The sequence below is a fragment of the Pinus tabuliformis genome, chromosome 6 (genome assembly GCF_031772625.1).
Source record: "Pinus tabuliformis cultivar Carrire ecotype Pingquan chromosome 6, CPIR1, whole genome shotgun sequence".
Taxonomy (NCBI): Eukaryota; Viridiplantae; Streptophyta; class Pinopsida; order Pinales; family Pinaceae; genus Pinus; species Pinus tabuliformis.
Genome location: NC_142292.1, coordinates 18,028,885 through 18,055,775, shown reverse-complemented (window position 1 = coordinate 18,055,775; position 26,891 = coordinate 18,028,885). Strand labels below are relative to the sequence as shown.

Genomic DNA, 26,891 nt, shown 5'->3' with positions numbered 1-26,891 from the left:
TAATAAATTTCCTGAAGTGGCCGCGTTGGCTCAGGTCGTGGACTGTTTCCCTCTTTGAGGGTTTTAACCACGTCAAAAGTACTGGTGTATTGATTTGTGATCTGTTTGTGAGCGGTGTCCTTTGGTGTTCTGTCTGAGAAACTTATCCTGTAAATTCCTACATGGTATCAGAGCTATTTGAGGGCCGCGTCCGTTGGTGATCCAAATCTGAAGCCGGTAGAACTGCATCCGACTATTGTTTCCTAGATCTACTGTTTCTGACTGCTTTCGGGCCGAGAGGACTGCTCTGTTGTGTTGGGAGCATCTGTTCCAGTGAGGAACCCCTTTCGTTTCACGTGAAAAGGTTTCTGGTAGCCCTAGCTGCGTCATTTTTTAGATCTGGAGGTATACAGTGTTTATTTGCAGTTTACAGTTATTTTCTCTCTGTTTATTTCGGTTTCGGTTTATTTAGCTTTTTATTACCGGATCTATACCTTTCATTTCTGCGTATGCTCTTTGCCCCGCGACTCTGTGCGATCTGGGCAAATCAGAAACAGAAAGGAAGGATTTTTCTCATGTGTATGCTCTTTTCCGCTACGCCTTAGTGTGATCTCGGAAAATCAGAAACATAGAGGAAAATATTTAGTTTCCGGCTAAAGGTAACTTCGAGCCATAAGGTTCTTTTTTTTTTGTATGTCCGTGTTGGGTTTTGTGTTTTTTGTTTTGTAGGAAAAAAGAGCTTTCTCAAGGCAAGCATGCAACCCAAAGCTTCAACCCCCCCTCTCTCTCTCTCTCAAACTTTTTATATAGCTCAATTGGTCCAAAGCTAATTTATGAGAGTAGAGGTCTTGAGTTCAAGTCTCCTTTTTGTGGGGGCAGATTTTTCATTTCCGCACATTCCCGCACTTCGTCGGTGACTTCATCAAATTTTCTTCAAAAAGCCATAACTTCTTCATCCTGAAGCCGTTTTCAGAACCGTTTTTTTTGAAACAGCCTAATTTTTCGAGATCTTTCCACTGGAACACTTAGTTTCAGCATCTATAGCTTCAGTTTCTGTTAAAATGGAAAGTCCATGCCAAGTTATTCTTGACAACACCAACTACTTCCAATGGTGGTCCTACATTGTGGATTTACTTAGAAGTAAAGGTCTCTACAGAATGGCCACAGGCCAAGAAACCAAACCGAAAGATGAAGATAAGGCAGCTAAATGGGAAAATAGGCAAGATCAAGCACGTGGGTTGATAGGGATGTCTATTTCTCCAGATCTTAGATTCCATATTGCAGAACTTGATGCTCCTGATGAAGCAATGAAACAAATTACTAAAGTCTTTGGAATTAAAAATGAACTTAGAGCCCATCAACTTGAAAATGAGTTGCTTACATTGGACCCCAATAATTTTTCTTGCATTGAAGATTTCTTGTCCAAGTTCAAGACCCTTAGACTTCTCTTGGAAGGTGTTAAGGTTAAGAAAGAAGATAGTAACCTTATCTATTCCATTCTTACTAAGTTGGGACCAGCCTACTCTGTGTTTGTTTCCACCTTCCATTCTACAAGAGAAGCCTTCATTTCTCAAGGACAAGACTACAAGTCCCCTTCCTTTGATTCTTTTTGTGATTCTTTAATAAGAGAACAAGAAAAACTCTTACACATTGGTCTTCTTAATCTTGGAAACTCTTCTAAGAAAGCGTTAGCCGCCCAGCAGCAACCAAATCCAAAGAATCCTAAGAAGTTGTATCCTAAAAAGAATGGTCCTAAACCAAACAAGGGTCCTAAGCAATTTCAGCCTCAAAATGAAAAATCATTTCAACAAAATGATAAGACAAATAAAACAAAGGAAAGAAGACTGATAGACATTGCAACTTTTGTAATCGAGATGGCCACTTAGAATCCAAATGCTTTAAGAAGATGGAAGCCTTGGAAGCAGCAATGAAGAAGCATAACATCCATTTGGAGCACTCTTCAACTTCAACTTCATCTTCAGGAATGGCACTTTCTGCATGTGGTTGTCAAGCATCTCGGTCTGGCTATGCACTAAATGTATCTTCTTCTTCTCATTCTCATGAGTGGCTCATTGATTCTGGAGCTTCTTATCACATGGCCAAAAACAAAGCCATGTTTTCTTCTTTAAATGATTGTAACACCAAAAATATATATGTTGGTGATGATATATCTCTTAGTGTTGTAGGGACTGGAACTGTTCATATAGACAATAGTCAGTTTAATGATGTATTATGTGTTCCAATCTTATCCTGCAACCTTCTATCTGTATATCAGATAACTCATTCAGGTGAAGGTAAAATCGTTGAATTTTCACCTCACGATGTTGTAATTAAGGACCTAAGAGATCCTAGACAGATTTTAGCTACTGGCATTGCTGATGATTCTACAAGGTTGTATAAGTTTCACAACTTTGGGTCATCAAATCTTCCCTCGGTATTTGTTGCTCATAATGATGAAGTGAGCAAACTTTGGCATGAGCGATTTGGTCACTTAAACTATCGCTCTCTTCAGAATCTATGTAAAGAAAATATGGTGATAGGTCTTCCAATGGTATCTTGCAGAGATGGTGTTTGTTCCGGATGTGTACTCGAAAAACATCATCGGGACAGTTTTGAAAAACGTGCCTCTTGGCACGCCTTAGCCCCTTTACAGCTTGTGCATAGTGATTTATGTGGTCCACTTCCAGTTGTTTCATTCTCTGGCTACAAGTATTTCTTAACTTTCATTGATGATTTCTCCAGACGCACTTGGGTATACTTCTTAAAACTCAAGAGTGAAGTATTTAACATGTTCTTGGCCTTTAAGGCCTTTGTTGAAAAACAATCTGGACATCAAATTCTTAAGCTAAGATCTGATAATGGCGGAGAATATGTTAACAACAAATTCATCAACTTTTGCACTGAGAATGGAATTCAAATGCAACATACTGTTCCATATACTCCACAACAAAATGGTGTAGCTGAAAGGAAGAATCACACCTTAAAGGAAATGGCTAATTGTATGCTTCAATCTAAAGGACTTAGTCTTAATTATTGGGCAGAAGCAATTAACTATGCAAATTACATAATAAATCGCACTCCTACTAAGGTTTTAAAGAATATCACTCCAGAAGAAGCATGGAGCTCAATTAAACCAGATGTAAGTCACTTTCGTGTTTTTGGAAGTGAAGCATGGGCCCATATTCCAGATGATAAACATAAAGCTTTAGAACCTAAGAGTGAAAATTGTATTTTTGTTGGATATTCTGAAGATGTCAAAGGATATAGACTTATTCCACTTAAGTCCAAAAATGTTATCATTAGAAGAGATGTAAAGTTTGTTGAAAATATATTGGCCTGCGAGCCTAGTTCGGCGGATGTGCCACCTCTCCCTATCTCTTCTACTTTTGAAAATATTTCTTCTTCAGATGATGAAAGCGAGGATGAAAATCTTCCCCCACCTTCTCAGGATCCTCCTTCAGCTCCTCAGCTTAAAATGGGTCTGTGCTACTCGGGATGCAGCAGGTGATCTTGCCGGTGATCCTACAGATCAGCGACGTACACGTTCTCAGTTTGATAGAGCCTCTTCTTTACTGGCTCAAGCTTCAGTGAATTATGATCCTGACACCTTTGCAGAAGCTTCAGGCCATCCAGATTGGGAAGCAGCTATGAATGAAGAATATCATTCATTATTGGCAAATGATACATGGGATCTTGTTCCTCTACCAAAGGGACAAAAACTTGTTAGATGCAAATGGGTTTACAGAACCAAGTATGGACCAGATGGGAAAGTTGATAAACATAAAGCTCGTCTTGTTGCTAAGGGTTTTTCACAAGTTGAAGGCATTGACTACATTGAAACCTTCTCCCTGTTGCCAAAATGAACTCTATCCGCCTTGTTCTTTCCCTTGCTGCCTCTTTCAAATGGGAAGTCCATCAGATGGATGTTAAATCTGCCTTCTTGCATGGGGACTTGCATGAAGAAATCTATATGGAACAACCTATTGGCTTTATACAAACAGACTCCAGCCTTGTATGTCGGCTTAAGAAATCCCTTTATGGTCTCAAGCAAGCTCCTCGAGCTTGGTATGCCAAAATGGATAACTTTATTTTAGAAAATGGCTTTTCTAGGTGTCATTCTGACAATACTGTCTACACCAAGAAAGTGGGAAAGTCTCTTATCATTCTTGTTCTTTATGTTGATGATCTTATCCTGACTGGTAGTGATCCCAACCTTATAAACCATGTGAAGTCTAGCCTTAAAAGGAAGTTTGAAATGACAGACTTAGGACACTTACATTATTTTCTTGGTCTTCAAGTCTTGCAATCCAAGGAAGGTATTTCCCTTTCCCAGTCCAAGTATGCCTGTGATATTCTATGCCATTTTCACATGGAAGACTGTAAGCCAGCCCCTTCTCCCTTTCAGTCTGGAGTCAAGCTTTCAGTCACTTGTACTTCTCCTGAAGTTGATGCTACCTTATACCGTCAACTTGTAGGAAAACTTTTGTATCTAACCCATACTCGTCTTGACCTTTCCTTTGCTGTTGGCCTTGTTGCTCAGTTTATGCAAAACCCATGTGAAAGTCATTGGAAAGCAGCTAAAAGAATACTTCATTATGTTCGAGGTACAGTTCAGTTTGGGATTCATTACAGTGCCGAAGCATCTCCTCTATTGGTTGGTTTCACTAATTCCAATTGGGCTGGTGACCCTGATGATCGGAAGTCTACTGCAGGTTATGTGTTCACTCTTGGTTCAGGACCTATTACATGGGCTTGCAAGAAACAAGGTGCCATTTCTCTTTCTTCAGCAGAGGCACAGTATCATGGTGCCGAAGAAGCTAGTAAGGAAGCCTTGTGGCTTCGTCAGATCCTATCAGAGTTTGGCTTTCAGCAGTAGCATCCGACTATACTTTGGTGTGATAATCAAAGTGCCATTCAACTATGCAAAGATCCAGTCCAACATCAGCGTAGCAAACACATTGAACTACACATGCACTTCATCAGAAAGCTCATTCATGACCATGTTCTTGAAGTGCAATATTGCTCAACAGATGAACAAGTTGCAGACATCTTTACAAAGGCTCTCACAGAGGCGAAGTTCACTAAACTTCGATTTATGGTTGGAGTTCAGGAAGTTGTCACTAAGGGGGGATAGGCTCTAGTGCCTCCTTCCTTCTCCTATTGTGTCATATTTGTAAATCCTTCAATCCTATCCCAAGTTGTTCTTAAGGGGGGATGTTAGGATATTCCGACACATAGGAAATAGTTAAGTGTAACTTGGTCTAGTATAGAGTTAGGTAAAGTGTGTTTCTTTACTATGTACATTTTGTAACTTACAATCCGACGGTCACGATATGTAGTGATCCGATGATTCATTCTCTCCTCGGTATTACCGACACTTGATCCGTGGCTTAACACCCGATTGGTCCATGATCTCTATTTAAAGAGCATGGAGGGTCATTTGTAGGTTAACCGTTCATGAGAGAAGCTTATGTAAATTTTTCATTCTTTTATTAATAAATTGCCTGAAGTGGCCGCGTTGGCTCAGGCCGTGGAATGTTTCCCTCTTTGAGGGTTTTAGCCATGTCAAAATTACTGGTGTATTGATCTGTGATCTGTTTGTGAGCGGTGTCCTTTGGTGTTCTGTCTGAGGAACTTACCCTGTAAATTCCTACAGATAGAGCACCCAACAAACGATGTATTGCTGAAGTGAAGATGACGAGGAACATGATGTTCCCTCTCAGAATAAGAGCAGATTTGAAAAATAAAGAAGTAATAGCAGCAGTGACACAAGAAGCTTTCCAAAGCGTACCAAAGGATGAAAATTGGTTGTGGCACTTGAGATTTGGACATCTCAACTTTGGAGGTCTTAACTTGTTGAGTAAAAAACGGATGGTAAGAGGATTACCATTGATAGACAAACTGGACAGCCTTTGTGAAGGTTGTATCTTGGGGAAACAACACATAGAAAGTTTTCCATCGGGGAAAAGCATAAGGGCAAAAGCACCCTTAGAAATTGTCCACTCATATTTATGTGGACCAATGCAAACTCCATCACTTGTAGGCAACCAATATTTTCTAACATTCATTGATGATTTCACCAGAAAAACTTGGGTTTATTTTCTAAAGAACAAAAGTGAAGTGTTTGAAAATTTTCAAAATTTCAAAGCACTTGTAGAAACCCAAAGCAGGCTGCATATCAAAGTTCTAAGAACTGACAAAGGAGGTGAGTATATCTCCAAGGAATTCCCACGGTTTTGTAGAGAAAATGGAATTCATAAGCAATTTACAGCTAGGTACACCCCGCAGCAAAATGGAGTTGTCGAAAGGAAGAATAGGACAATCATGGATATGGCGAGGAGTATGCTAAAGGCAAAGCATTTGCCAAATGATTATTGGGCTGAAGTTGTACATTGTGCAGTGTATATTCTGAATAGATGTCCTACAAAAGCAGTCATGAACAGAGTGTCGGAAGAAGCATGGAGTGAGAGAAAGCAAGGAGTCACCCACATGAAAGTTTTTGGATGTGTGGCTTATGCACACATTCCAGATCAGCTAAGGAAGAGGTTGAACAACAAAGGGGAGAAATGTATTTTCATTGGATACAGTGAGGAATCCAAAGCTTGCAGGTTGTATATCCCATCTACCAAGAAGTTTTTTGTGAGCAGAGATGTTCAGTTCATTGAGGAGGAAGCTTGGGATGGAAGCATAGAGAAAACAGTGAATGTTAAAAACTGTTTGTCTCATGATGAAGATGATGAGGAGATAGCTGAAATACATCCCCAAACAGCAGCGCCAACACAAGGACAGTAAGGGACACCCTTGAGGAGAAATGAAAGTGCTTCTCCAAGCACACCACAAGGAGGAAATTCAAGTGCTTCTTCAAGCATTTGTACACCAAATTAAAGAGGTAATAAGTTCAAAAATTTAAGTGACATTTATGATGAAGGTATGAATTCTTTGTTTGCATTATATTGTCATGTTGATGACCCTATTCATTTCGAAGAAGCAATTAAGGATAGGAAATGGATAGAAGCTATGGATGAAGAGATTAATGCCATAGAAAGAAACAAGACATGGGATTTAGTTGAGCTACCAAAAGGTGAAGAAGTCATTGGAGTTAAATGGGTCTACAAGACCAAGAGTAATGCTGAAGGCAAAATAGAAAGACACAAGGCAAGGTTGGTTGTCAAAGGATATAAGCAGCAGTATGGGAGAGACTATGAGGAAAATTTTGCACCGGTTGCTAGAATGGAAACAGTGAGAGCAGTGTTGTCCATAGCAGCACAAAACAAGTGGAAAGTTTACCAAATGGACGTGAAGTCAGCATTCCTAAATGGAGTGTTAATGGAAGAGGTTTACATTGAACCTCCAGGCTATGAGAAGAAAGGCCAAGAGCACAAAGTGTGCAGATTGAAGAAAGCTCTTTATGGGCTAAAGCAAGCACCAAGAACGTGGTACAATAGAATAGATTCCTATCTACTGGAAAAATTATTTGAGAACTGTGAGAGAGAACCCACCCTCTACATCAAAGAAAAGGATGGTAAAATGCTAATTGTTGTGTTATATGTTGATGATGTTATTTTTATAGGTAATGATGATTACTTCATTGAAAATTTCAAAACAGTCATGAAAGAAGAATTTGAAATGACTGACATGGGTTTGCTGAGATACTTCTTAGGAATAGAAGTAGATCAAAATGAAAATGGAATTTTTATCTCACAAGAAAAATATGTAAATGAAGTGTTGGAAAGATTCCATATGCAGGAGTGCAAGGCAGCAAACACTCCCACAGTGATGGGATTAAAACTCAGCAAAGAGGACAGCAACAAGGATTTTGATCCTAGTTTGTACAAGAGCATAGTTGGCAGCCTTATGTATTTAACTGCAACTAGGCCGGATATAATGTTTGTTGTTAGTTTAATTTCCAGATTCATGGAGAGGCCAAAAGAAGCACATTGGTAGGCAACAAAAATGATTCTGAGGTATGTCAAAGGTACTAAAAGGTTTGGCATTTTATATACTACTTCAGAATGTTCAGATTTAATTGAATACACTGATAGTGATTGGGCTGGAAGTGTAGATGATCGGAAAAGCACATCTGGTTATGTTTTTCACATGGGTTCAGGAGCCATTTCATGGGCTTCTAAGAACCAGCCTATTGTGGCGTTGTCTACAGCAGAGGCAGAATATGTGGCAGCTACAACAGCAGCATGTCAAGCAGTTTGGATGAGAAGAATGTTAAGGAGCTTAGGCCAAGAGCAGGCAAAAGCAACAGTGATTTTTTGTGACAATAGCTCAACTATTGCATTATCCAAGAATTCTGTGTTTCATAAGAGAACGAAACACATTGACACACAGTTTCACTACATCAGGGAATTGGTGAACAATGGAGAAATTGTCCTACAACATTGTAGGACTCAGAGACAGGTTGCAGACATTCTGACCAAGCCATTGGACCAGAAAAGTTTTGAATTTTTGAGGAAATTTCTAGGTATGACTGATAACCCAGCAGTTGAAATTAAAGGGGAGTGTTGAAATATTATTAATTTCAACTGCGCATTTATTGCAGCGCTGTTTAGCAAAACCACCAGTTTTATATCGCACCGCCTTTTGCCGAGCGTGGTATTTTTGGAGGGGGCTCTGATCAGTGCGCCCTGTTGACGCGTGTCCACAGTAGGTTTCAAAACCACCAATCCCCCGGAACGTAAAGTTCGTGTAAAAGGGGCTCCCGGGGAATTAATGATAGGCGTTCGATTAAATCAACGAACCTGCATGATGAGAACTTGCGTGGAGTAAAATTTTGGTTCGACCACCGGTTTTATTAGTAAGGCATTTAATGAATATTTACTATGGTCGTAAATATAGGTAAAAGGCTTTAGTTTATTATGTATGGGAAGTATGGGATGAGTAAAAGAAAGGTATGGGCATTTTTTTATTGTTAAAAATATATGCAGTATGTAAAGAGTAATGTTTTTTGTTCATTGTATTAGCAACGAAACGCACAGCAGTGTGAGAGAAGGAAAAAAAAAAGAGGGCAGGGTTAATTTTTCCTAGTGAAGACATATTTGAAATATGCAGCAGTGCATATGAATGAGGAAATATTTACACAACAGTGTAAATATATATTGCAGAGATAGTGTTGAAATGAATTTTTTTTTTGATGAAATGTAAAAACGCGGCAGCGTAAAGGTTTTTTTTGTTGAATGTAAAATGTGAAGGAATTACATTTACAACAGTAAATGTAAGAAATGCTTCATTTTATAGCAGTGTGTTAATTTTCATGAAACAGAGTATTACTCTCTGTTGCAGAGACAGAGTAATTTTTGTTGAAATGTTCTTGGTGTAATCCCTCAGGCAGAGGAATAATATATTTGTATCAGCTGTTGTTTGATTAATGAACACAAGTTTATTTTGGTTGAGAAACTCTGCTCTGCTCACAAATTTTTTGCTTCCCTGTGTTAAAGATCCTGTGGAGAAAACAGAGCATTTTCTCTATTCAATCTTTTGTGTTTGAAATTACCAGAAATTTCCAACAATTTCTATAACTTTCCAGGAACTCCTCAGCCTCGTTAGACTACGCAGATAATAAAAGTATGGCACATTTTCCATCTTCAAGTTCTGTTACAGCGGTGGTAATGATGCATTCATTAATTGTTGTTTCTGCATACTGCATTTTCATCTTCGGCGATTCGCTTGCGGACACCGACAACAACAACCACATCACCACACTTGCCAGGGCCGACATCTGGTACAATGGCATCGACTTCGCTAATCATTTCCCCACTGGCAGGTTTTGCAATGGTATAACTGTTCCAGATTTTCTCGGTATGAACCTTCATATATATTCCTTCCATTCTTTCTTGCTATGTGAAATTCCATCTCTGTAGTCAATCGAATTACTGTGTTTCCATTTTGGTTGTAGCCCAAATCATGGGGTTATCAATTCCGATTCCATATTTAGATCCCCATGCAAACGGGACCAACTTACTGGGAGGGGTTAACTTTGCTTCCGGAGGTTCTGGAATTCTTCCATCCACAAGCTACAAATATGTGAGTAGAGTAGAGTCTAGACTATTTCTGGAACTCATGTTTATGCGCCTGCAAGCACTGTAAATGTAAGAACTCTGATACAATACTGGTTTGCAGATTGGCAGAACTCCTTTCGACAAGCAAATTGGTCTTCTGGGTACCATTGACACAACCTGTGGCAGAAGTCCATGGAAGTTAGACTAATAGGAGATTATGAGTCGTTACCCTATCCAGTGGGAAATTTGTAAGAAAACACTTCTAGCTAGGATTACAACACAACAAGAGCCTAAAGCCTTTTAGTATGGGGGATTTCAGATTCCTTAATTTTATCAGTGATTTGTGGAGTGTAACTTCTAGATAAAATTACACACTGTATTACCCAAATATTTCTCTAATGTTTTAATTAAATAAATAAGAGAGATTACAAGGATTTTTTTCGTTTGAAAAAAAAAAACTAGCTTAACCATATAAGTTAAATGATTAATCCATCATAGGGATCAAAACATTTATTTCATAATACATCTCAAATTGTCAAGATTATAAAGATCATAAAAATTAACTGAAGTATAACTTTATTTTAAATTTATTATTATTATTAATTCTCAAAAGAAATAATATATGAGTTCAATGTATATACATTTTTGAAAAGCATGTAACAAAATTCTTATTTATGAATTTTCAAACTCACATTACTATGGAGATGTTTAACCATTAAATAAGTTTTGCTACAATATCATGGGACAATACTATAATTTATCAACGCCATATACCCCAAAGACTTAATTATCTAAATTGTCAAGATAAAAAATAAATAAAAGTAATAAGATATAAGCCTATATAAACCATTTATAAGTAAAAAATACCTACAAATAAGTTTATAAATATTTACATATATAATTATGACTTAGTTATTCAAATCCACTTTAAATAAACCAAGTCTTTTGATACTTATAAATATTTATCAACCATATTTATATAATTAAATTAAAATTCAAAAAATTAATCTAAAGTACGTGGGTAATTATATATTTATTAAAACTGTGAAAAAAAAAAAAAAAAAACAAATCATTTACCTTTCCTCACATCCTCCTCTAACGAGCAGGTAAACCCGTTGTTCATGCTGAATTCTCAAGTTGATATTGAATAAAATGTGCATTTTATTCCATACATGTTCCGGGGAGTTGGACAGGCTAGTAGTCACCCATCCAAAAAGTTGTGATGGAATTGTCTCGAATTCATAAGACAGACAGATTCCATTAGCCTCTACTTTTTCTTCAACTTTTTTTTTACAGTTGCTTTCAATTTATATTGAATGGAAGGCAACCATAATATATAACTCATAACTCTTATTTTTTATTATTAAAAATATGTTTCATAGGGATCTATTCTTAGATATATGATAAATTAACTTTTCTTTTTTATTATTAAAAATAAATTTCATAGCCATAGATTCTTAAATATATGATAAATTTTTTTATCCAACTTCACTCCTAACCAGCCTTTACGCCCGATTACTGAATATGTCCGATGAAAACTAAGTTGTGAGTAAACTAAGTGGGCATGCTTTTCTTCGTTGGCCATATTTGTACAGTGGTTAGAGGCTGGTTATGTTAGAGGATGGGAGGTTTTAGATATTTATCTGTTTTAACTAAATTTATCTTTACTTATTTTTATTTTTAGTTAAAAAAATTTTCATTAAATTTTGCATTACATATGATAAAGTCATTCTTTGTTCATCTTATTAGATATGATAATATTTAATAATAACAATATTATGTGTTTAACTCATTTGAAAAATAAAGTGTTGTTTGTTTTTCTCAATCTTTTTATTATATAGATCAAAGCACATTATATTTAAGGTAAGGATTCGTCATTATATGGCTATTTCCCTTGTTACTTCAAGTTGTTTTATGAAAAATGTTGAAATACCTTGTGTCATTAAGAATTGTATGTCTTTGTGAAAGCACAAGGATTGAAGAAATGGAAACATTAGTTCTTATAGAAGGAGATATCAATTCATGTCGTCGTGAAATTAGTTCAATTGTTTAGGAGTTGAAAAGGAAGTATAGGCAAAAAAGTATGAATATGAAATAACATGGTGCAAATTCATGTAAAGGTGGAGGAGTAGTTCAAGAAGAATCAAGAAACATAAAAATTCACCATGACCAATTCATTACAAACTCTATGTCATAGATAAAGTTGGGGTAGTGGCGAGTAATCGCAAGGGGAAACCAAGACATTGAATTCGTTTATATAAGGACCATTTGAAATCACTACATAGTGACAACTCATCCATGTCAAGCACATCTCCATGTATGGATCATCATCATTGGATGGAGAAGAAGAGAAAGGACTATCATTAGTTAACTATGTGACACCAAATGCATTTGGACAATTGTAGAAGGATATGATGTTGTAGAAGAAGGTTCGAACAACTCATAGAGTTCAGCTAGAACTTTGAAAAAGTAGTATCACAATAACAAATTTGTGAAGTGTTACCTCACATCCTTCCAATAGGTTTTGGGACCAAAATCCTACCATTCGAGATGTGTGATCTAAATGGACAGATGAAGAAATGAAGTAATAATGCAAGGTGAAAAGATCCAATTTAAATCAATGGTTTTAGAAGAAATCGGGCAGTTCGGTTAACCCATGATTAAGTAAGTTTGAATGGAGACAGGGGATCTTAGAACCATGTTTGAAAGTCCTTAACATTGGTGGTGTGGAAAATGTATGGTCCCAAACTAAACCCACAATGCATATGCTAAACCTACAAAGTTTCATTGAAGAAGACATATGGAAATTTTTGATCCGGATTTAAGCAGGAACGCAATAGATTACAGAGATAACCATAAATACAGAGATGCGATAACCATAAAAGCAGAGATAACCATAAACATAGATATGCAGCGGAAATAAAAATTTACTTCATTAATGTAGAATACTGAAATATGCTTACAAACAGTAATGGAAAAAAAACCCAGCTAGGGCGATGGTAGCTTATCTCTGAGAAGAGATGTGGTGGCTACATGCCTCTGAACTGTCTTACAATGAGGCTCGAAGGCCTATTTATTGTTGAGAAACAGTGGAAAAACCCTTAACATTCCAAAACCTAACCCTAGAAGATGAAACGCCAAACTATGGGCCCCGTTTGGGGTAAGTTGGTACATCAACTTCCCGGGGTCGTAACTTTGGCATACGATCTCCGTTTGACGCATACAATAGCTCGTTAGAAAGATCTATCTGAGCACTATCATTGTTGGAACGGGCAACATGGGTCCATGGGGTCCATTCCATGGACCCATGTTGCCCCCGGATTCCCCAAAAAACGTCGTTTAGGGCCTCAAAACGGCTACGGAAGTTCAGGACCCGAAAAACTGCTAAAAATAGTAAGTTGTGCTACAATTAAGGAAAATGAAAATGCTGAGAAGAACAATGGTGGGGGTCCAGGTGGGCTTGGCAGGTGGCCACCAAGATCCACCTGGATCATTCCTCCCCCCTTAGGAAGCAATGGTCCCCATTGCGTTGAGTTCCTCCATGAGATGAGGAAACTTTTGCTGAAATTGGTCCCTAGTGAACCACTTGCCCTGGTGAAGGAATTGGCCTGCTTTGACAACTCGATATAGTTGGATATTCTGTTGGCGAGTGTTCTTGATCTGTGTGTCCATGATCCGATCAGTTGCAGACTGTTCCATGCAATCTGGGTTTAATTCTGTGGGTGTGAGCTGCTCTGCAATGTCGGATGTGTCTAGCAATGGTGGAAAGTATGGCCGAAGGCGATCCACATTGAACAATGGGTGTAGGCTAAGGAATGGGGGAATGCTGAGCTCAAATGAATTGTCCCCCACAGCCTTAGTAATGGTGTAAGGACCATATCGGAGTGGTCTCAGTTTCCGATAGGCTCCAGTAAGGCGTTCCTTTTGCAAATGCAACCAGACTTTGTCGCCCACCTGAAACTTGTGTGGCACCCGGTGTTGATCATGTCGCTACTTTTACTTGGCATTTGATTTCTCCAGAATGTCATGGACCTGCTGGCGAATATGTTGGATGTGCTCAATGAAGCTGGTTGCCTTATCTATTTCGGACTGGACACGAGCTGAAGCTGTGTGAGTAGTTGCAAGTGGCAGGGCCACATCAATGGGGCATAGTGGTTGGAATCCCAAGCCCACCTGAAAAGGGTTGTGGCCAGTCGAGCTGTGAAGAGCTCGGTTGTAGCTGTGTTGAACATAGGGGAGGCTCTCATCCCATGTGCGTGGATGCTTTGAGTTGTACATGCGCAGAATGTGTACAATCATTCGATTGACAACCTCGGTATGGCCATCAGTTTGAGGATGGAAGGCTGTGGACTTAGTGAGTTTGGTGTCCAGCATTGACCAGAGACTGGACCAAAATGTACTGAGGAACCGGCTGTCCCGATCTGAGATGATAGACTGTGGGATCCCAAAGTGCACCCGCACTTGTTCAAAGAAGAGTTTAGCAGTGGCTTCTGCTGTGATATTCTTCTTGCAGGCCGCCATAATGGCCATCTTCGAGAACCTATCGACGACCACAAAAACACAATCATTTCCATGCTTGGTGGAAGGAAGCCCTGACATGTAATCCATGGAGATGGATTCCCAAGGTCGACTAGGGGTAGGCAACGGGGTATAGAGGCCTTGCTTCTTGATGGTTGGTTTGGCAATGGCACAGGCAGTACATGATCTGATGTACTTCCCGACATCCTGTCGAAGATTTGGCCAATAGAAATACTTTTGTAGTACTGCCACTGTTTTCTCAACCCTGAAATGTCCAGCAGCCCGACTGTAGTGTGCTTCCCAAATCATCTTAGCACGCTCGCTTGAAGGAACACAAAGATGACCCAGGTGGCATAATAGTGCACCTTGGAGGTGGAAATCTGGAACATGCTGACCCCCCAAGAGTGTCTGGTATGTGTGGCCAAATTCTCGGTCGCTTTTGTAGAGAAGTGGCCAATCAGAAGTCTCGTGCCCACAAGAGTTGAGCACAGTGGTTAACGCCATGATTGGTGGTTGACTGAGGCAATCTGCAACATGATTGGTGCTGCCCTTCTTGTACTTGATGTTCAGATGGAACTGTTGCAGATATGTAGACCACTTCTGATGGCGATCATTCTGCAATTTCCCTTGGGTCTGTATGAACTGCAGGGGTCGGTGGTCTGTGTGGATGACTGTTTCCTTCCCCAAAATGTAATGGTTCCATTGTCGACAGGCCTACACAATGGAGTACATCTCTTTATCATAGGTTGGATACTTCTGGACTGTGTCTGAAAGTGTTTCACTGTGATATGCCATTGGATGCCCGTGTTGAGTAAGGACTGCCCCAATAGCATAGTCAGAGGCATCCGTCTCGACCTCAAATGGTTGTTGTAAATCTGGTAACGTGAGCACTGGTGCCGTGCAAAGGCGATCTTTCAATTCTATGAATGCCTTCTGTTGAGATTCAGACCAAAAGAATTTCGCTTTCGCTCCTCCCTTGGTGACTTGACTCAAGGGCCAAGCGATATGAGAAAACCCCAACACGAACCTGCGATAGAAGTTGGCAAGGCCTAGAAAGCTGCGGAGCTCTGTTAGAGTGGTCGGGGCTGGCCAATCCCGAATGACTTGGATCTTGGCCGAATCCACATGCACCCCCTGTTCATCAATAATGTATCCCAGATACTGAACCTGGGTCATGCCAAAAGTGCATTTCTCCAAATTGGCACACAGCTTGTGTTGTCACAATGTTTGAAGAACCTGTCGGATGTGGTGGAGGTGCTCTTCCCAACTCTGGCTGAAGATCAGAATGTCATCCAAGTATACCATGACAAATGAGTTGGTAAATGGCCGCAAGATGTCATCCATTAGCCTCATGAAGGTTGCAGGAGCATTCGTCAATCCGAAAGGCATGACCAACCATTCGAAGAGGCCCTCCTTGGATTTGAAGGCAGTCTTCCACACATCAGAGGGTTCGATCGGTACCTGGTGATATCCTGACTTCAGATCGATCTTGCTGAAGTACTTTGCCCCCTTTAGTTGATCCAAGAGGTCATCAATCCGTGGGATCGGGTACCTATTACGAACAGTGATCTTGTTCAACGCCCGATAGTCAATACAGAGTCTCCAAGTCCCATCCTTCTTCTGTACCAACACGATCGGGCTCCCACAAGGCGATGAGCTCGGACGGATGTGACCTTTCTGCAGCAACTCCTGAATCTGCCGCTTGATTTCATCGTTCTCTAGAACCAAACGCCGATAAATTGGTCCATTGGGTAGCGACGCACCTGGGGTTAGATCGATGGAGTGCTTGACCTGACAGTGCAGAGGAACCCCTGCGGGGGAGGTGAAGATATCCTTGTACTCCTTCACGACCTTATCCATCTGTAGTTGCCGTGTGGAGGGGCCCTGTCTGGAGGTCGTGGCCACCAGCTTCTTCTTTCCTTGAGGGCGTATCATTAGGAAAACAAACTTCCCAGTCTTGGAAATGAGCTTACTACATTGTTTTGCAGTAATCAAGGAGATGGCGGTAGGCGGTGCTACCTCTGGTATCCTGTACAACTTATTCCCCAATGTAACAATAACAGCCCGGGGCCTTGATTCATACACAGCATGTCGCTTCCACAAGTATGGTTGTCCTAATAATACATCACAAACTTCAAGGGGAGCGATGTCACACAATACCTCATCCGTGAAGGGCTTGATGTTGTACGGAAGGCGACATTGTTGGCTCACGCGAAGATCCCGTCCTTGGTGAAGCCACCCGATGGTGTATGGTTGTGGGTGTGCTATGGTCGGTAAGCCCAACCGCTTCATGACCTCCGCCGAAATGAGGTTCTTTTGGCTCCCGCTATCGATAATGAACTGTAGCGGGGAGCCCTTTACCCACATCTGGGAGTGGAAGAGACGCTCCTCCTCCTCTGGATCTTCGGGTTCACTTTTCTGGATCTTGGCGGTAGCAACAGTGGCATTGGGATCCGCGTCAATGATCTGTTTCCCTTTTTCATTCCCCTTGTCGAGTTCTGACTCAGAGTCGGAATATGTATTTGATTCTGGACCCTTTAGCTCGACCACCAGTGACTGCTTGGCCCGACACTCACTGGTGTTGTGAGTGGAGCTCTTATGGAACTCACACCATTTTCCCGTGTCCTTTTTCGTCTTCGCGGTGCCGTTCTTTGTCTGCAACTTTGGCGGGTTGTCTTGGGCTGCCTCGCCTTGGCTTTGCCCTTTGTTCTGCATTTTAGGGGCACCTTTCCCTTGCTTCGGAGTCGCAGATCCAAAGTCTCGCTTCTTTTGTTTAAACTTCTGCTCGACCTTGACGGCATATCGGTATGCTGTGCCGAGCGAGGGGATGTTCAGGAATTGTATTTCTTCCTGAATGTACTTGTGCAGGCAGCCGCGGTATTTGAGTATCAAATGCTGCTCCGTATCCTTGATACCCAACTTTGTGCGAAGGTTATGGAAGAGATTGGTGAACTCCGACACGTCTTGGTCCCTTCCCTGCTGCAGCGTGGTCCATTTTATGTATTCATCCTCATAGCTTCCGACAGGGTAGTACTGCTCCTTGATGGCATCGCGGAATGAATCCCAAGTGGGTGCGGCTGAAAATAGCGAGCCGGTAGTTTCATCCTTCTGCTCGCAGTAGGTTTCCCACCAGTCCTTGACGTGGGGGGCTGCTTTGAGAAGAGCGAAAACAATCCTTTCTCGACTTGAAAATTCATGAACAGAAAAATACCCTTCTAGCAGATTTAACCATTTATCTACCGCATATGCGTCTATTTTGCCCTCGAAGATGGGGATTTCAAAATTAACTTGTACCTTAAAGGGCGTGGCATTTCCAGAGTAGCTGCTAGAAGCTGAAGCGTCGCTTCTGGGTAGCCGCTGAAGGATCTGGGCGAAACTGTCCATCATCGCGTTCCGTTGTCGCTCGAGGGCTTCTTCGAGCAAGATTTTGATAGGATCTCCTGCCCCCTCGTCTTTCTTCTCGTCTGCCATGGGAGGCCGTCGGGATTTGCGAGGCTAGTCTTGTAAAGGTTCGACCAGTTCAAGCCCTAACTCCTTATATCCCAACCTCGTTGGGGACATGCAAAGAAAAACAGAGAAGAAGCAGACCGCTCTGATACCACTGATCCGGATTTAAGCAGGAACGCAATAGATTACAGAGATAACCATAAATACAGAGATGCGATAACCATAAAAGCAGAGATAACCATAAACACAAATATGCATCGGAAATAACACTTTACTTCATTAATGTAGAATACTGAAATATGCTTACAAACAGTAATGGAAAAAAAACCCAGCTAGGGCGATGGTAGCTTATCTCTGAGAAGAGATGTGGTGGCTACATGCCTCTGAACTGTCTTACAATGAGGCTCGAAGGCCTATTGATTGTTGAGAAACAGTGGAAAAACCCTTAACATTCCAAAACCTAACCCTAGAAGATGAAACGCCAAACTATGGGCCCCGTTTGGGGTAAGTTGGTACATCAACTTCCCGGGGTCGTAACTTTGGCATACGATCTCCGTTTGACGCATACAATAGCTCGTTAGAAAGATCTATCCGAGAACTATCATTGTTGGAATGGGCAACATCAGTCCATGCCATGGACCCATGTTGCCCCCGGATTCCCCAAAAAACATCGTTTAGGGCCTCAAAACGGCTCCGGAAGTTCAGGACCCGAAAAACTGCTAAAAATAGTAAGTTGTGCTACAATTAAGGAAAATGAAAATGCTGAGAAGAACAATGGTGGGTGTCTAGGTGCGCTTGGCAGGTGCCCACCAAGATCCACCTGGATCAATTTTGGACACATAAATGGGTGTATCACAAAGTCCTTATGTGGAGGGGAGTCAAATAAATTTTGTGTTCACAATTCAATCACTTCAAAATTGACAATCACTTCCTTGATGTAGTGAGAATTGTCAAACCTTTGAGTTGTGTTGTATGTCCAATCTAAGTTATATAGAAGGGCTCTTATTAACATGAGAGTATTGAACTCTACCCTAACGTCATTATCCTATTACCCATATCATCCATTGAACTCATTGCAAGTGGTAGAGAAAATAATGTAGGACTAATGCTCATAGGTAAATCAAATGTTGAGGCTTTCTCCTCACCCTTCCACAAAAGATGAATGTTGGTGGGATAAGTGGCCTTTCCACCCATGTCAATCCAGAATTCATCTTATAACAATGTAGTCCAAGGAATTATGAAGGTTAGGCAAGGTCTACTCCACCATGGCATAGTATTTATACATAAAGACTATATATTACTGTCAATGTTGACTACTTAGGAAGGAAAATAAAAATAGAAGCAAGAATGAGTAATAAAAGATTGAATAAAAATGTCACTAAGACAAAAAAGTTAAGAAAACAAGATAATTACCAACTATTATAAAAAAAAAACCTAATAAAAAAGGATGAGAAAAACCTAATAAAAATAAAGATAATTAATTTAAGATACTTGAATCATTTCCATAAATTAAAATTTCATTAAAAAAATTTAACTTTTTATTAATTAAAAATTGTAAAAATATTTAATTTTTTCACATAAATTTTATATTCATAAATAATAAATAAACATATGTAATTTAATTATATTAATATTTTACCCCGATGTGGGTGCACAAACACTACGACTAACCACCTCGGAGTTTGCCTCACGAGGCACGCAGTAGGTGAAGGCATTATGAAGCATAAGGTGATGTGACGAGTCGGCAGTCAGTTGAACTCTCTATACCCACCTCTGGTTGTTATATTATGTAGCGGTGACAATGTAACGATTGTTGTACCTTGGGTGATGAACTCTTCGTGTAGGGTGGTGGACAAGAGTGTTAAAGGCCAAGCAAGATTGTGAGGGCCATGGGGTAGTTGGACTTCTATGGACTGTTTGGACTGTGGTACTGTGGCTTCTCTGATGGGCTTTTGTGCATTTATATGGGATCTTGGTTCATTTGGAGGTTTCTTTCCTCTCTGGGGCATTAAGGTTGGTTATGCAAGGTGGAACCTTGGGTGCTGCCAAAGGAAGACTGCTCTAAGCTGGTGGGTACTCGACGGTCTTAAGGTTATTGTACACATTTGGTTATGGCCTTCCCCTGTGCTGTTGTTGTCGATGGTGGATAGTAAGTCGATGTTCCCCATTTCCCTATGGAGGAAGTAGCCTTGTCTGTGGCAACACTTTCTATCTGAAGACAAATTTCTTACATACAATTAGGGTCTACAGTGGCACCAACTTTTGCCGTGTCCCTCTAGCAAATTCCACGAAGGAGGGGGTGTTTCTAGTAGTGGGGTAGTTTATAATTTCCTTGTTATCTATCTTCTGGTTGTGTATGTTGAGGTATTGAGTGAGCTATCGGGAATGTGGTTGTGTGCTTTTGGGTATAGAATTATAGCTAGCCTTCCCCTATTATGGCTGAGGATTGATAGAGGAATAGGGTCATCCAGGGGGTTCAGCGAAGTGGTAATTGTGCAGACTTGTTGGGTGGCCTTACTTGGTCAAAGTTGTAAGGCCAAAGCGAGGCGAGTGTGGCATTATTTGTGGTTTCTCGGGTGTGTGTAGGTGGTTGTTTCCTTCTAGGAGGTTGTATCCTCTATGGTCATTCTAATTGGCAGTATTCAGGAGTGGCTAGCCATGGACTGCCAGCGTGGGCATCCCTGTCATGGAGTTGGGCATTAGGGCCATGTTAGACGACAAATTAGCGATTTGAGCTTAGCTTTTGAGGATGCGGTCAACAGAGAACGGGTGGATGAGGCCGCTCGAGCTCACGAGCATTTGCCAGGTAGAGTGGAGGCTCCAACCTCACTGGGAACCATTACAAATCAATTGAGAGGCATCGATGCCAACCTGGACATCATGAGAGAGCATTGTTATGAAGACTGGAACAAATTGGTGGCCTACTTTAATGACATCCAATTTTGCCTCAATGAGACTCTTGAGCTGCTCGAGAGTATCCGCTGAAACTAGATACGCCTCAATGATTGCCTCAGTGATTTGGGGACCTAAGTGGAACACATCAATTTCCATATGCATGAGTGGGTCGGCTTACCTGCCTCACAACCCTCCATGACAACCCTCCATGACATTATTATCTCAGGTTCTTGGTCTTTTTTGTCATCTTTTTGTTATGTAAGGCTAGTAAGCCTATCAGAAATAATAGTTACATCTTTTGTTATCTGTGACACCCCTTATTCTCCCCCTTACTCTCCCCTCTAAATGTAACGAAGCTAAGAAGTTCGTGCAACTTATATTACTCATAATAATATAATGTCCTTTTGACTAACCCAAAAAAATTATACCAAATTTTAAAAAATATATATAAATAATAAATAAATAAATGTGATTTGATTATACTGATTTTTTAAAAATAAAATAATAATATTTTTAGGAATTAATATTTACCCAAAATTCTAAGTTACCAGACCATTTGAATGGCATAACAACATAATTAAAATATTAAATTATCGGCATTTAAATTGAATAATTTAATTATTCCTATGGTCGATGTGAAAGTTTATTCCATTTAAATTTATAATCATATGAACCACGTGATGGCTGACTGGAAATGCACCGCTTATAATTTTAGGGCATGATAGACGCATTGCATAAATTAATATTTTTACGAATCATAATCCATCGTAATTAGAAGACCGGCATTCACGTGACTCTGATAATCACAGTCTCGAAGGCAACCTTTTTCTGCACTAGCATCTATTAAAGCAATCATACCTCAACAAATGACAGCACCTACGAGATTAGTAATTTAGTAGACAGTTTCTCGTGAGTCTTTGTTTGCATTTCTCTGTCGAGTGCTCCTTCCATAATTCGAGTGATAACAGATAACAAAAGTATGGCATGTTTTCCATCTGCAATTTTTGTTACAGTGGTGGTGATGATGCACTCATTAATTGCTGTTTCTGCATCTTGCATTTTCATCTTCGGAGATTCGCTTGTGGACACAGGCAACAACAACCACATCACCACGCTTGCCAGGGCCGACATCTGGTACAATGGCATCGACTTCGCTAATCGCTTCCCCACTGGCAGGTTCTGCAATGGTAGAACTGTTCCTGATTTTCTCGGTATGAAGTTTGAACCTTCATATATTTTCGTTCCATTCTTTCTTGTTCTGTGAAATTTCATCTCTGCAGTCAATCGAATAACTGTGTTTTCATTTTGGTTGCAGCCCAAATCATGGGGTTATCAATTCCAATTCCCTATTTAGATCCCCAGGCAAATGGGACCAACTTACTCGGAGGGGTTAACTTTGCTTCCGGAGGTTCTGGAATTCTTCCATCCACTGGCTACAAATATGTGAGTAGAGTCGAGTCTAGACTACTTCTGTAACTCATGTTTATGTTCCTGCAAGTACTGTAAATGTAAAAACTCTGATGCAATACTGGTTTGCAGATTGGTAGAACTCCTTTCGACAGGCAGATCGAATATTTTGAAGACATTAAGACAAAGTTGGCTTCCATGATGGATCCTCAAGCCGAAAGTTATCATCAATTTATATCTGAAGCTCTCTTTTACATCAACATTGGAAGCTTGGATTACATTTCTAACTACTTTCTCCACGACTCCAAAGTTTCTCAGCTCTATAGCGCTGCCGAATATCAACAGCTGCTCCTCAGAAGGTTTGGAGATCAGTTCAAGGTAGGTTCTTTAATTTTTTTGGTCTCGACTTTTAATTTTATTGGTCGAATGTGAATGTTGAATTTCATTGTTTACCCAATACTTTATAGCATAATTACCAACTAAATATTTCTGATATAAAATGTAAATTTTATAACGATGAAAAAACTTTTTCTCACCTACATATATATTCTCAGAATAACCCAACCACCTGTCTATAAAACCCTAACTTACTAAATATGGAATATTTGGGTGCAGAAAATATATGAATTGGGAGCGAGAAAATTTCTAATATCGAATCTAGGTCCTTTAGGCTGCACACCTTTGATGATTAGTTTAGAAAATCTCGATAATGGTAGCTGCGTCGGTTACGCCAATGGCATCATCTCAGATTTCAACAGAGGCTTGGAAAATATGGTGAGAAATAAATTGCAGAATCAGTTTTCTGACGCACGATTTGTTCTGAGCGACAACTACGCCATCTTCAGTGAAATAATCAACAATCCATCTGCACATGGTGGGTCTATATTATATGCTTCTCCACTCTCTAATTTGTTTTCTTATTAGATGTCATATTTATGAGATTGTGGTGAATGCAGGATTCAAATATGTGAATGCAGGATTCAAATAGGTGACACTTGAGAGCGGAGTTCCCTTGTAGTCCAATTTCAGGATTGTGTTTCCACCGTGGAGACTATGTCTTCTGGGACGCTTTTCATCCCACGGAAGCCCTTAATGCCATTCTGGCTGCAACTCAATATGCTGGTTCACCTCAATTCATAAGACCTGTCAATCTCAAGCAACTAATGAATATACTGTAAGATGCAGAAGATCCGAATGGTCTACATCTGTGTAATTTCAATTCCAGTCTCCTTTTTAGAGCTGTTGGGGATGTATGGACAATATTGAGTCTCAATAATTACATAATGTGGCTGTTGAATTGACATTCAAAAATTTGAATCAGCGTATTAGTGAACTTAATTAGTAGATATGTTTAGGATTGCTTCACTTCCTCCTGCAATCACAGAAGTTTGAAATTAAAATTTGATGTAGCGGAATCCCCAGAGGCGGAGGAAGAGGCCATATTACTCGAAAGGCCATATTACTCGAAATGTTGTATGTTACATGAAGCATAGACAACAACGTACAGTGTAGCCGTAGGAGGGCATGTTGGTGCTCACGGGCAGGCATTTCCTTTAAACGAAACGCGGTGGTCCGCCCGATACTTGCCATTGCAATACAACTGGCTCGCTTACTAGCGATAGGCATCAGGTGAATACAAACAAATTATCACGGAATCCTTACTAGCAATAGGCATCAGGTGAATATTCGGAGATTTGAGATTCGAACCGTAATGCTCGTGGCTGCAGAGCTTCAAATATTCCCGGCATGCTCGGGTGTGGGCCGTTGGATACGACACCCGATGATGCAGAGAATTTAAAGCTTTGCAGCCGGGTTATTGTCAAACGATATTTTCCAATATTTGAACTTTAGCAATGAGCTCATGAGTGATGAGTCTTTTCATCTTTTATCGCATATGATAAAAACCCTAAATTCCATGACATTAATACGTGATTGAGGCTGCGTCAGAGTGGCAAGATTCTTGAACTCTTTTGGTCAATGAAATATTATTCCATAAGTTAGATGACATATATGGACTCACATAAGTTCCAAAAACTCAGTCAAAATAAGTAATATCATTATAGACCTAACAAATTCGAACTAATTTCTTTTTGACAAAAAGTTCCCAAGGTTTTTCAACACTTTCGATTCCTAGAAAGGTTCATCCAATGACCCTAGTTGAGGGAACAATGGAGGCATGGGACTCTTGGAATCTTGTAGAGAACACTCACTTGTCATTGAATTTTCGTCACGTTACATTTAAAAAAATATTAATAATAATATTTATATTTCTTATTTACGACAAATAATAACAATAATTGTTTATTTATTAAGGATTTATAATTTGTAACTCATTATATTTTGGATTGAGTTAGTGGTATTATCATTGACTTGTTAGAAAAGTAAATGAAGTTTTTTATAAAGATTACAGAGTAATGGTACAAATAAAATATTATAGAAACACAAACAAAAATACATAAAACAAGAAAGACACAAACATACGTGGTTCACCTAGTTTGGGCTACGTTCACAGTGAAACAGCCAATTCTTCTTTTTATATTATCTAGTAAAATGAAGAGATACAACCTACAACAAATTCGTTGCAATTTCCTCTTCATTCTCATATAGTCTCCTTTCTCTTTCTTTCTCACTCTGAATACACATATACAATCATAATACAATTCCCTCATATAAATCGAGGGTTGCCTTCTAGGGAAAAAAACCCTAAATTAACATAAATTCTACCGTCAGATCATCTGTCTAATGAACGGCCTAGATTGACTATGAAATTACAATATTTTACAAGGCAATTTTACATCTATTTTTAGCTTCAGGGGCATTGCCCCGAATACCCACCACGGGGGCCTCATAAAATTGTTGCTGCCCCCCTTGGACCCCTTTGACGAAGATTAAACAGATGGCGTTGCCACCCCATTACAAACTGGGGTCCAACACACCGATACCTCTTAACAAAGAAGATAATCAAGCTCAACACCCAACTATCTCCCACTTGGAGACAAATTATAGCAACTTTATCACAACTTTATTTGTTGGACAATGCTTCCACTTTCGACTTGGTTGTTTCTCATCTTCATCATCATACTTGAAGACCAATTGAAACTGAGTAGAATCTCAGTTTCTCCTTGGTTACAACTTTTTTTAACAGGTCTATAGGATTCTGCCTAGTGTGTATCTTTTCCAGCATCAACTGTCCATCTTCCAACACTGACCATATGAAATAGTACTTGAGTTGTAAATGTTTAGTCTTGGAATGTATTGTTGAGTTCTTTGTAAGATGAATGGCACTCTGGTTGTCATTATATAACCTGCCCATCTCCTCCTTCTTACCCAATTCATCCTTAAACCTTTGCAACCAAATCGTTCCTTTACTATCCTCTTTAGCAGAAACATACTCCACTTCCCTGTTTGAAAGTGAAACAACACTTTGCATTTTTGAAACCCAACTGACAGCCATTCCACCTACAGTAAACACATACCTTGTGGTACTCCTCTTGTTATCTCTATCACCTTCCATATCTCCATTAACATATCCCTGTAGAGTAATGTTTGAACCACCAAAGCATAATGCTTGATTTGTGGTACCTCTCAAATACCTAAGAATCCACTTCACTTCCATCCAATGTTCTTTTCTTGGATTGTTCATGTACCTTCTTACAACTCTTACAACTCCCACTACATGTGCAATATCAGGCCTTGTATAGACCATTGCATACATTAAACTTCCAATTATTGATGCATATGGAACTTTAGACGTTATCCATCTCTTCTCCAGTCTTGGGACACATCTCTTTACTTAATTTGAAATGGCTAGCCAAAGGTGTACAAACTGGTTTTAAATCTTTCCAACGCCTTTTCTATGTACTCACTTTGAGACAATGTTAATTTGCAATTTTTCCTGTCTCTAGTTATTCTCATACCAAGGATTTATTTTGCAACACACAAATCCTTCATTGCAAATGAGTTTGGCAAGTTTCTTTTGAGCACATTTATTTCCTGCATGTTAGACCCTGCAACAAGCATGTCATCTACATACAATAACAATATAATATAGCTGCCACCATTTTGCGTTTTGAGATAAACACAATGATCAAAGTGACATCTAGTATAACCTTGTTCATACATAAACCTGTCAAATTTTAGATACCACTACCTTGGAGCCTATTTTAAGCCATATGAGCTCTTCTTCAACCTGCACACTAGTTTCTCCTTCCCTTTGACCTCATATCCTTGCGGCCGCTGCATATAGATCTCTTCCTCCAAATCCCCATGGAGAAAGACCATATTTACATCTAACTGCTCAAGATGGAAATCTTGTGCTGCTACTAGACTTAAAATAGTTCTAATTGAAGCCATTTTAACAACAGAAGAAAATATTTCATGAAAGTCTATACCTTTCTTCTATGCAAACCCCTTCACCACAATTCTATCTTTATACCTTTTTCTACCTCCAACTTCTTCCTTCAACTTGTAAACGCATTTATTCTGCAATGTTATTTTACCTGCAGGCAACCTGACTAAGTCCCAAGTCTGGTTATGTACTAAGGAGTCCATCTTTTTTTTCATGGCTAGATCCCACTTCTTCTTGGTTTCTTGCTTCTTCATAATATTCTCAATCACCAGAATCAATCAAAAATACAT

At 39.7% G+C, this 26,891-nt stretch overlaps 1 protein-coding gene across 1 annotated transcript; it reads left to right on the top strand.

Annotated features, from left to right (window-relative positions):
* Positions 1–21,731: 21,731 nt before the first annotated feature.
* On the top strand, positions 21,732–23,241 carry LOC149257001 (GDSL esterase/lipase 7-like). Its single transcript, XM_089434401.1, has 5 exons — positions 21,732–22,057; positions 22,162–22,289; positions 22,386–22,631; positions 22,869–23,127; positions 23,210–23,241. The coding sequence occupies exons 1-5, from the start codon at positions 21,826–21,828 to the stop codon at positions 23,239–23,241; spliced, it is 897 nt and encodes a 298-aa protein (XP_089290527.1). The 5' UTR covers positions 21,732–21,825.
* Positions 23,242–26,891: the final 3,650 nt, after the last annotated feature.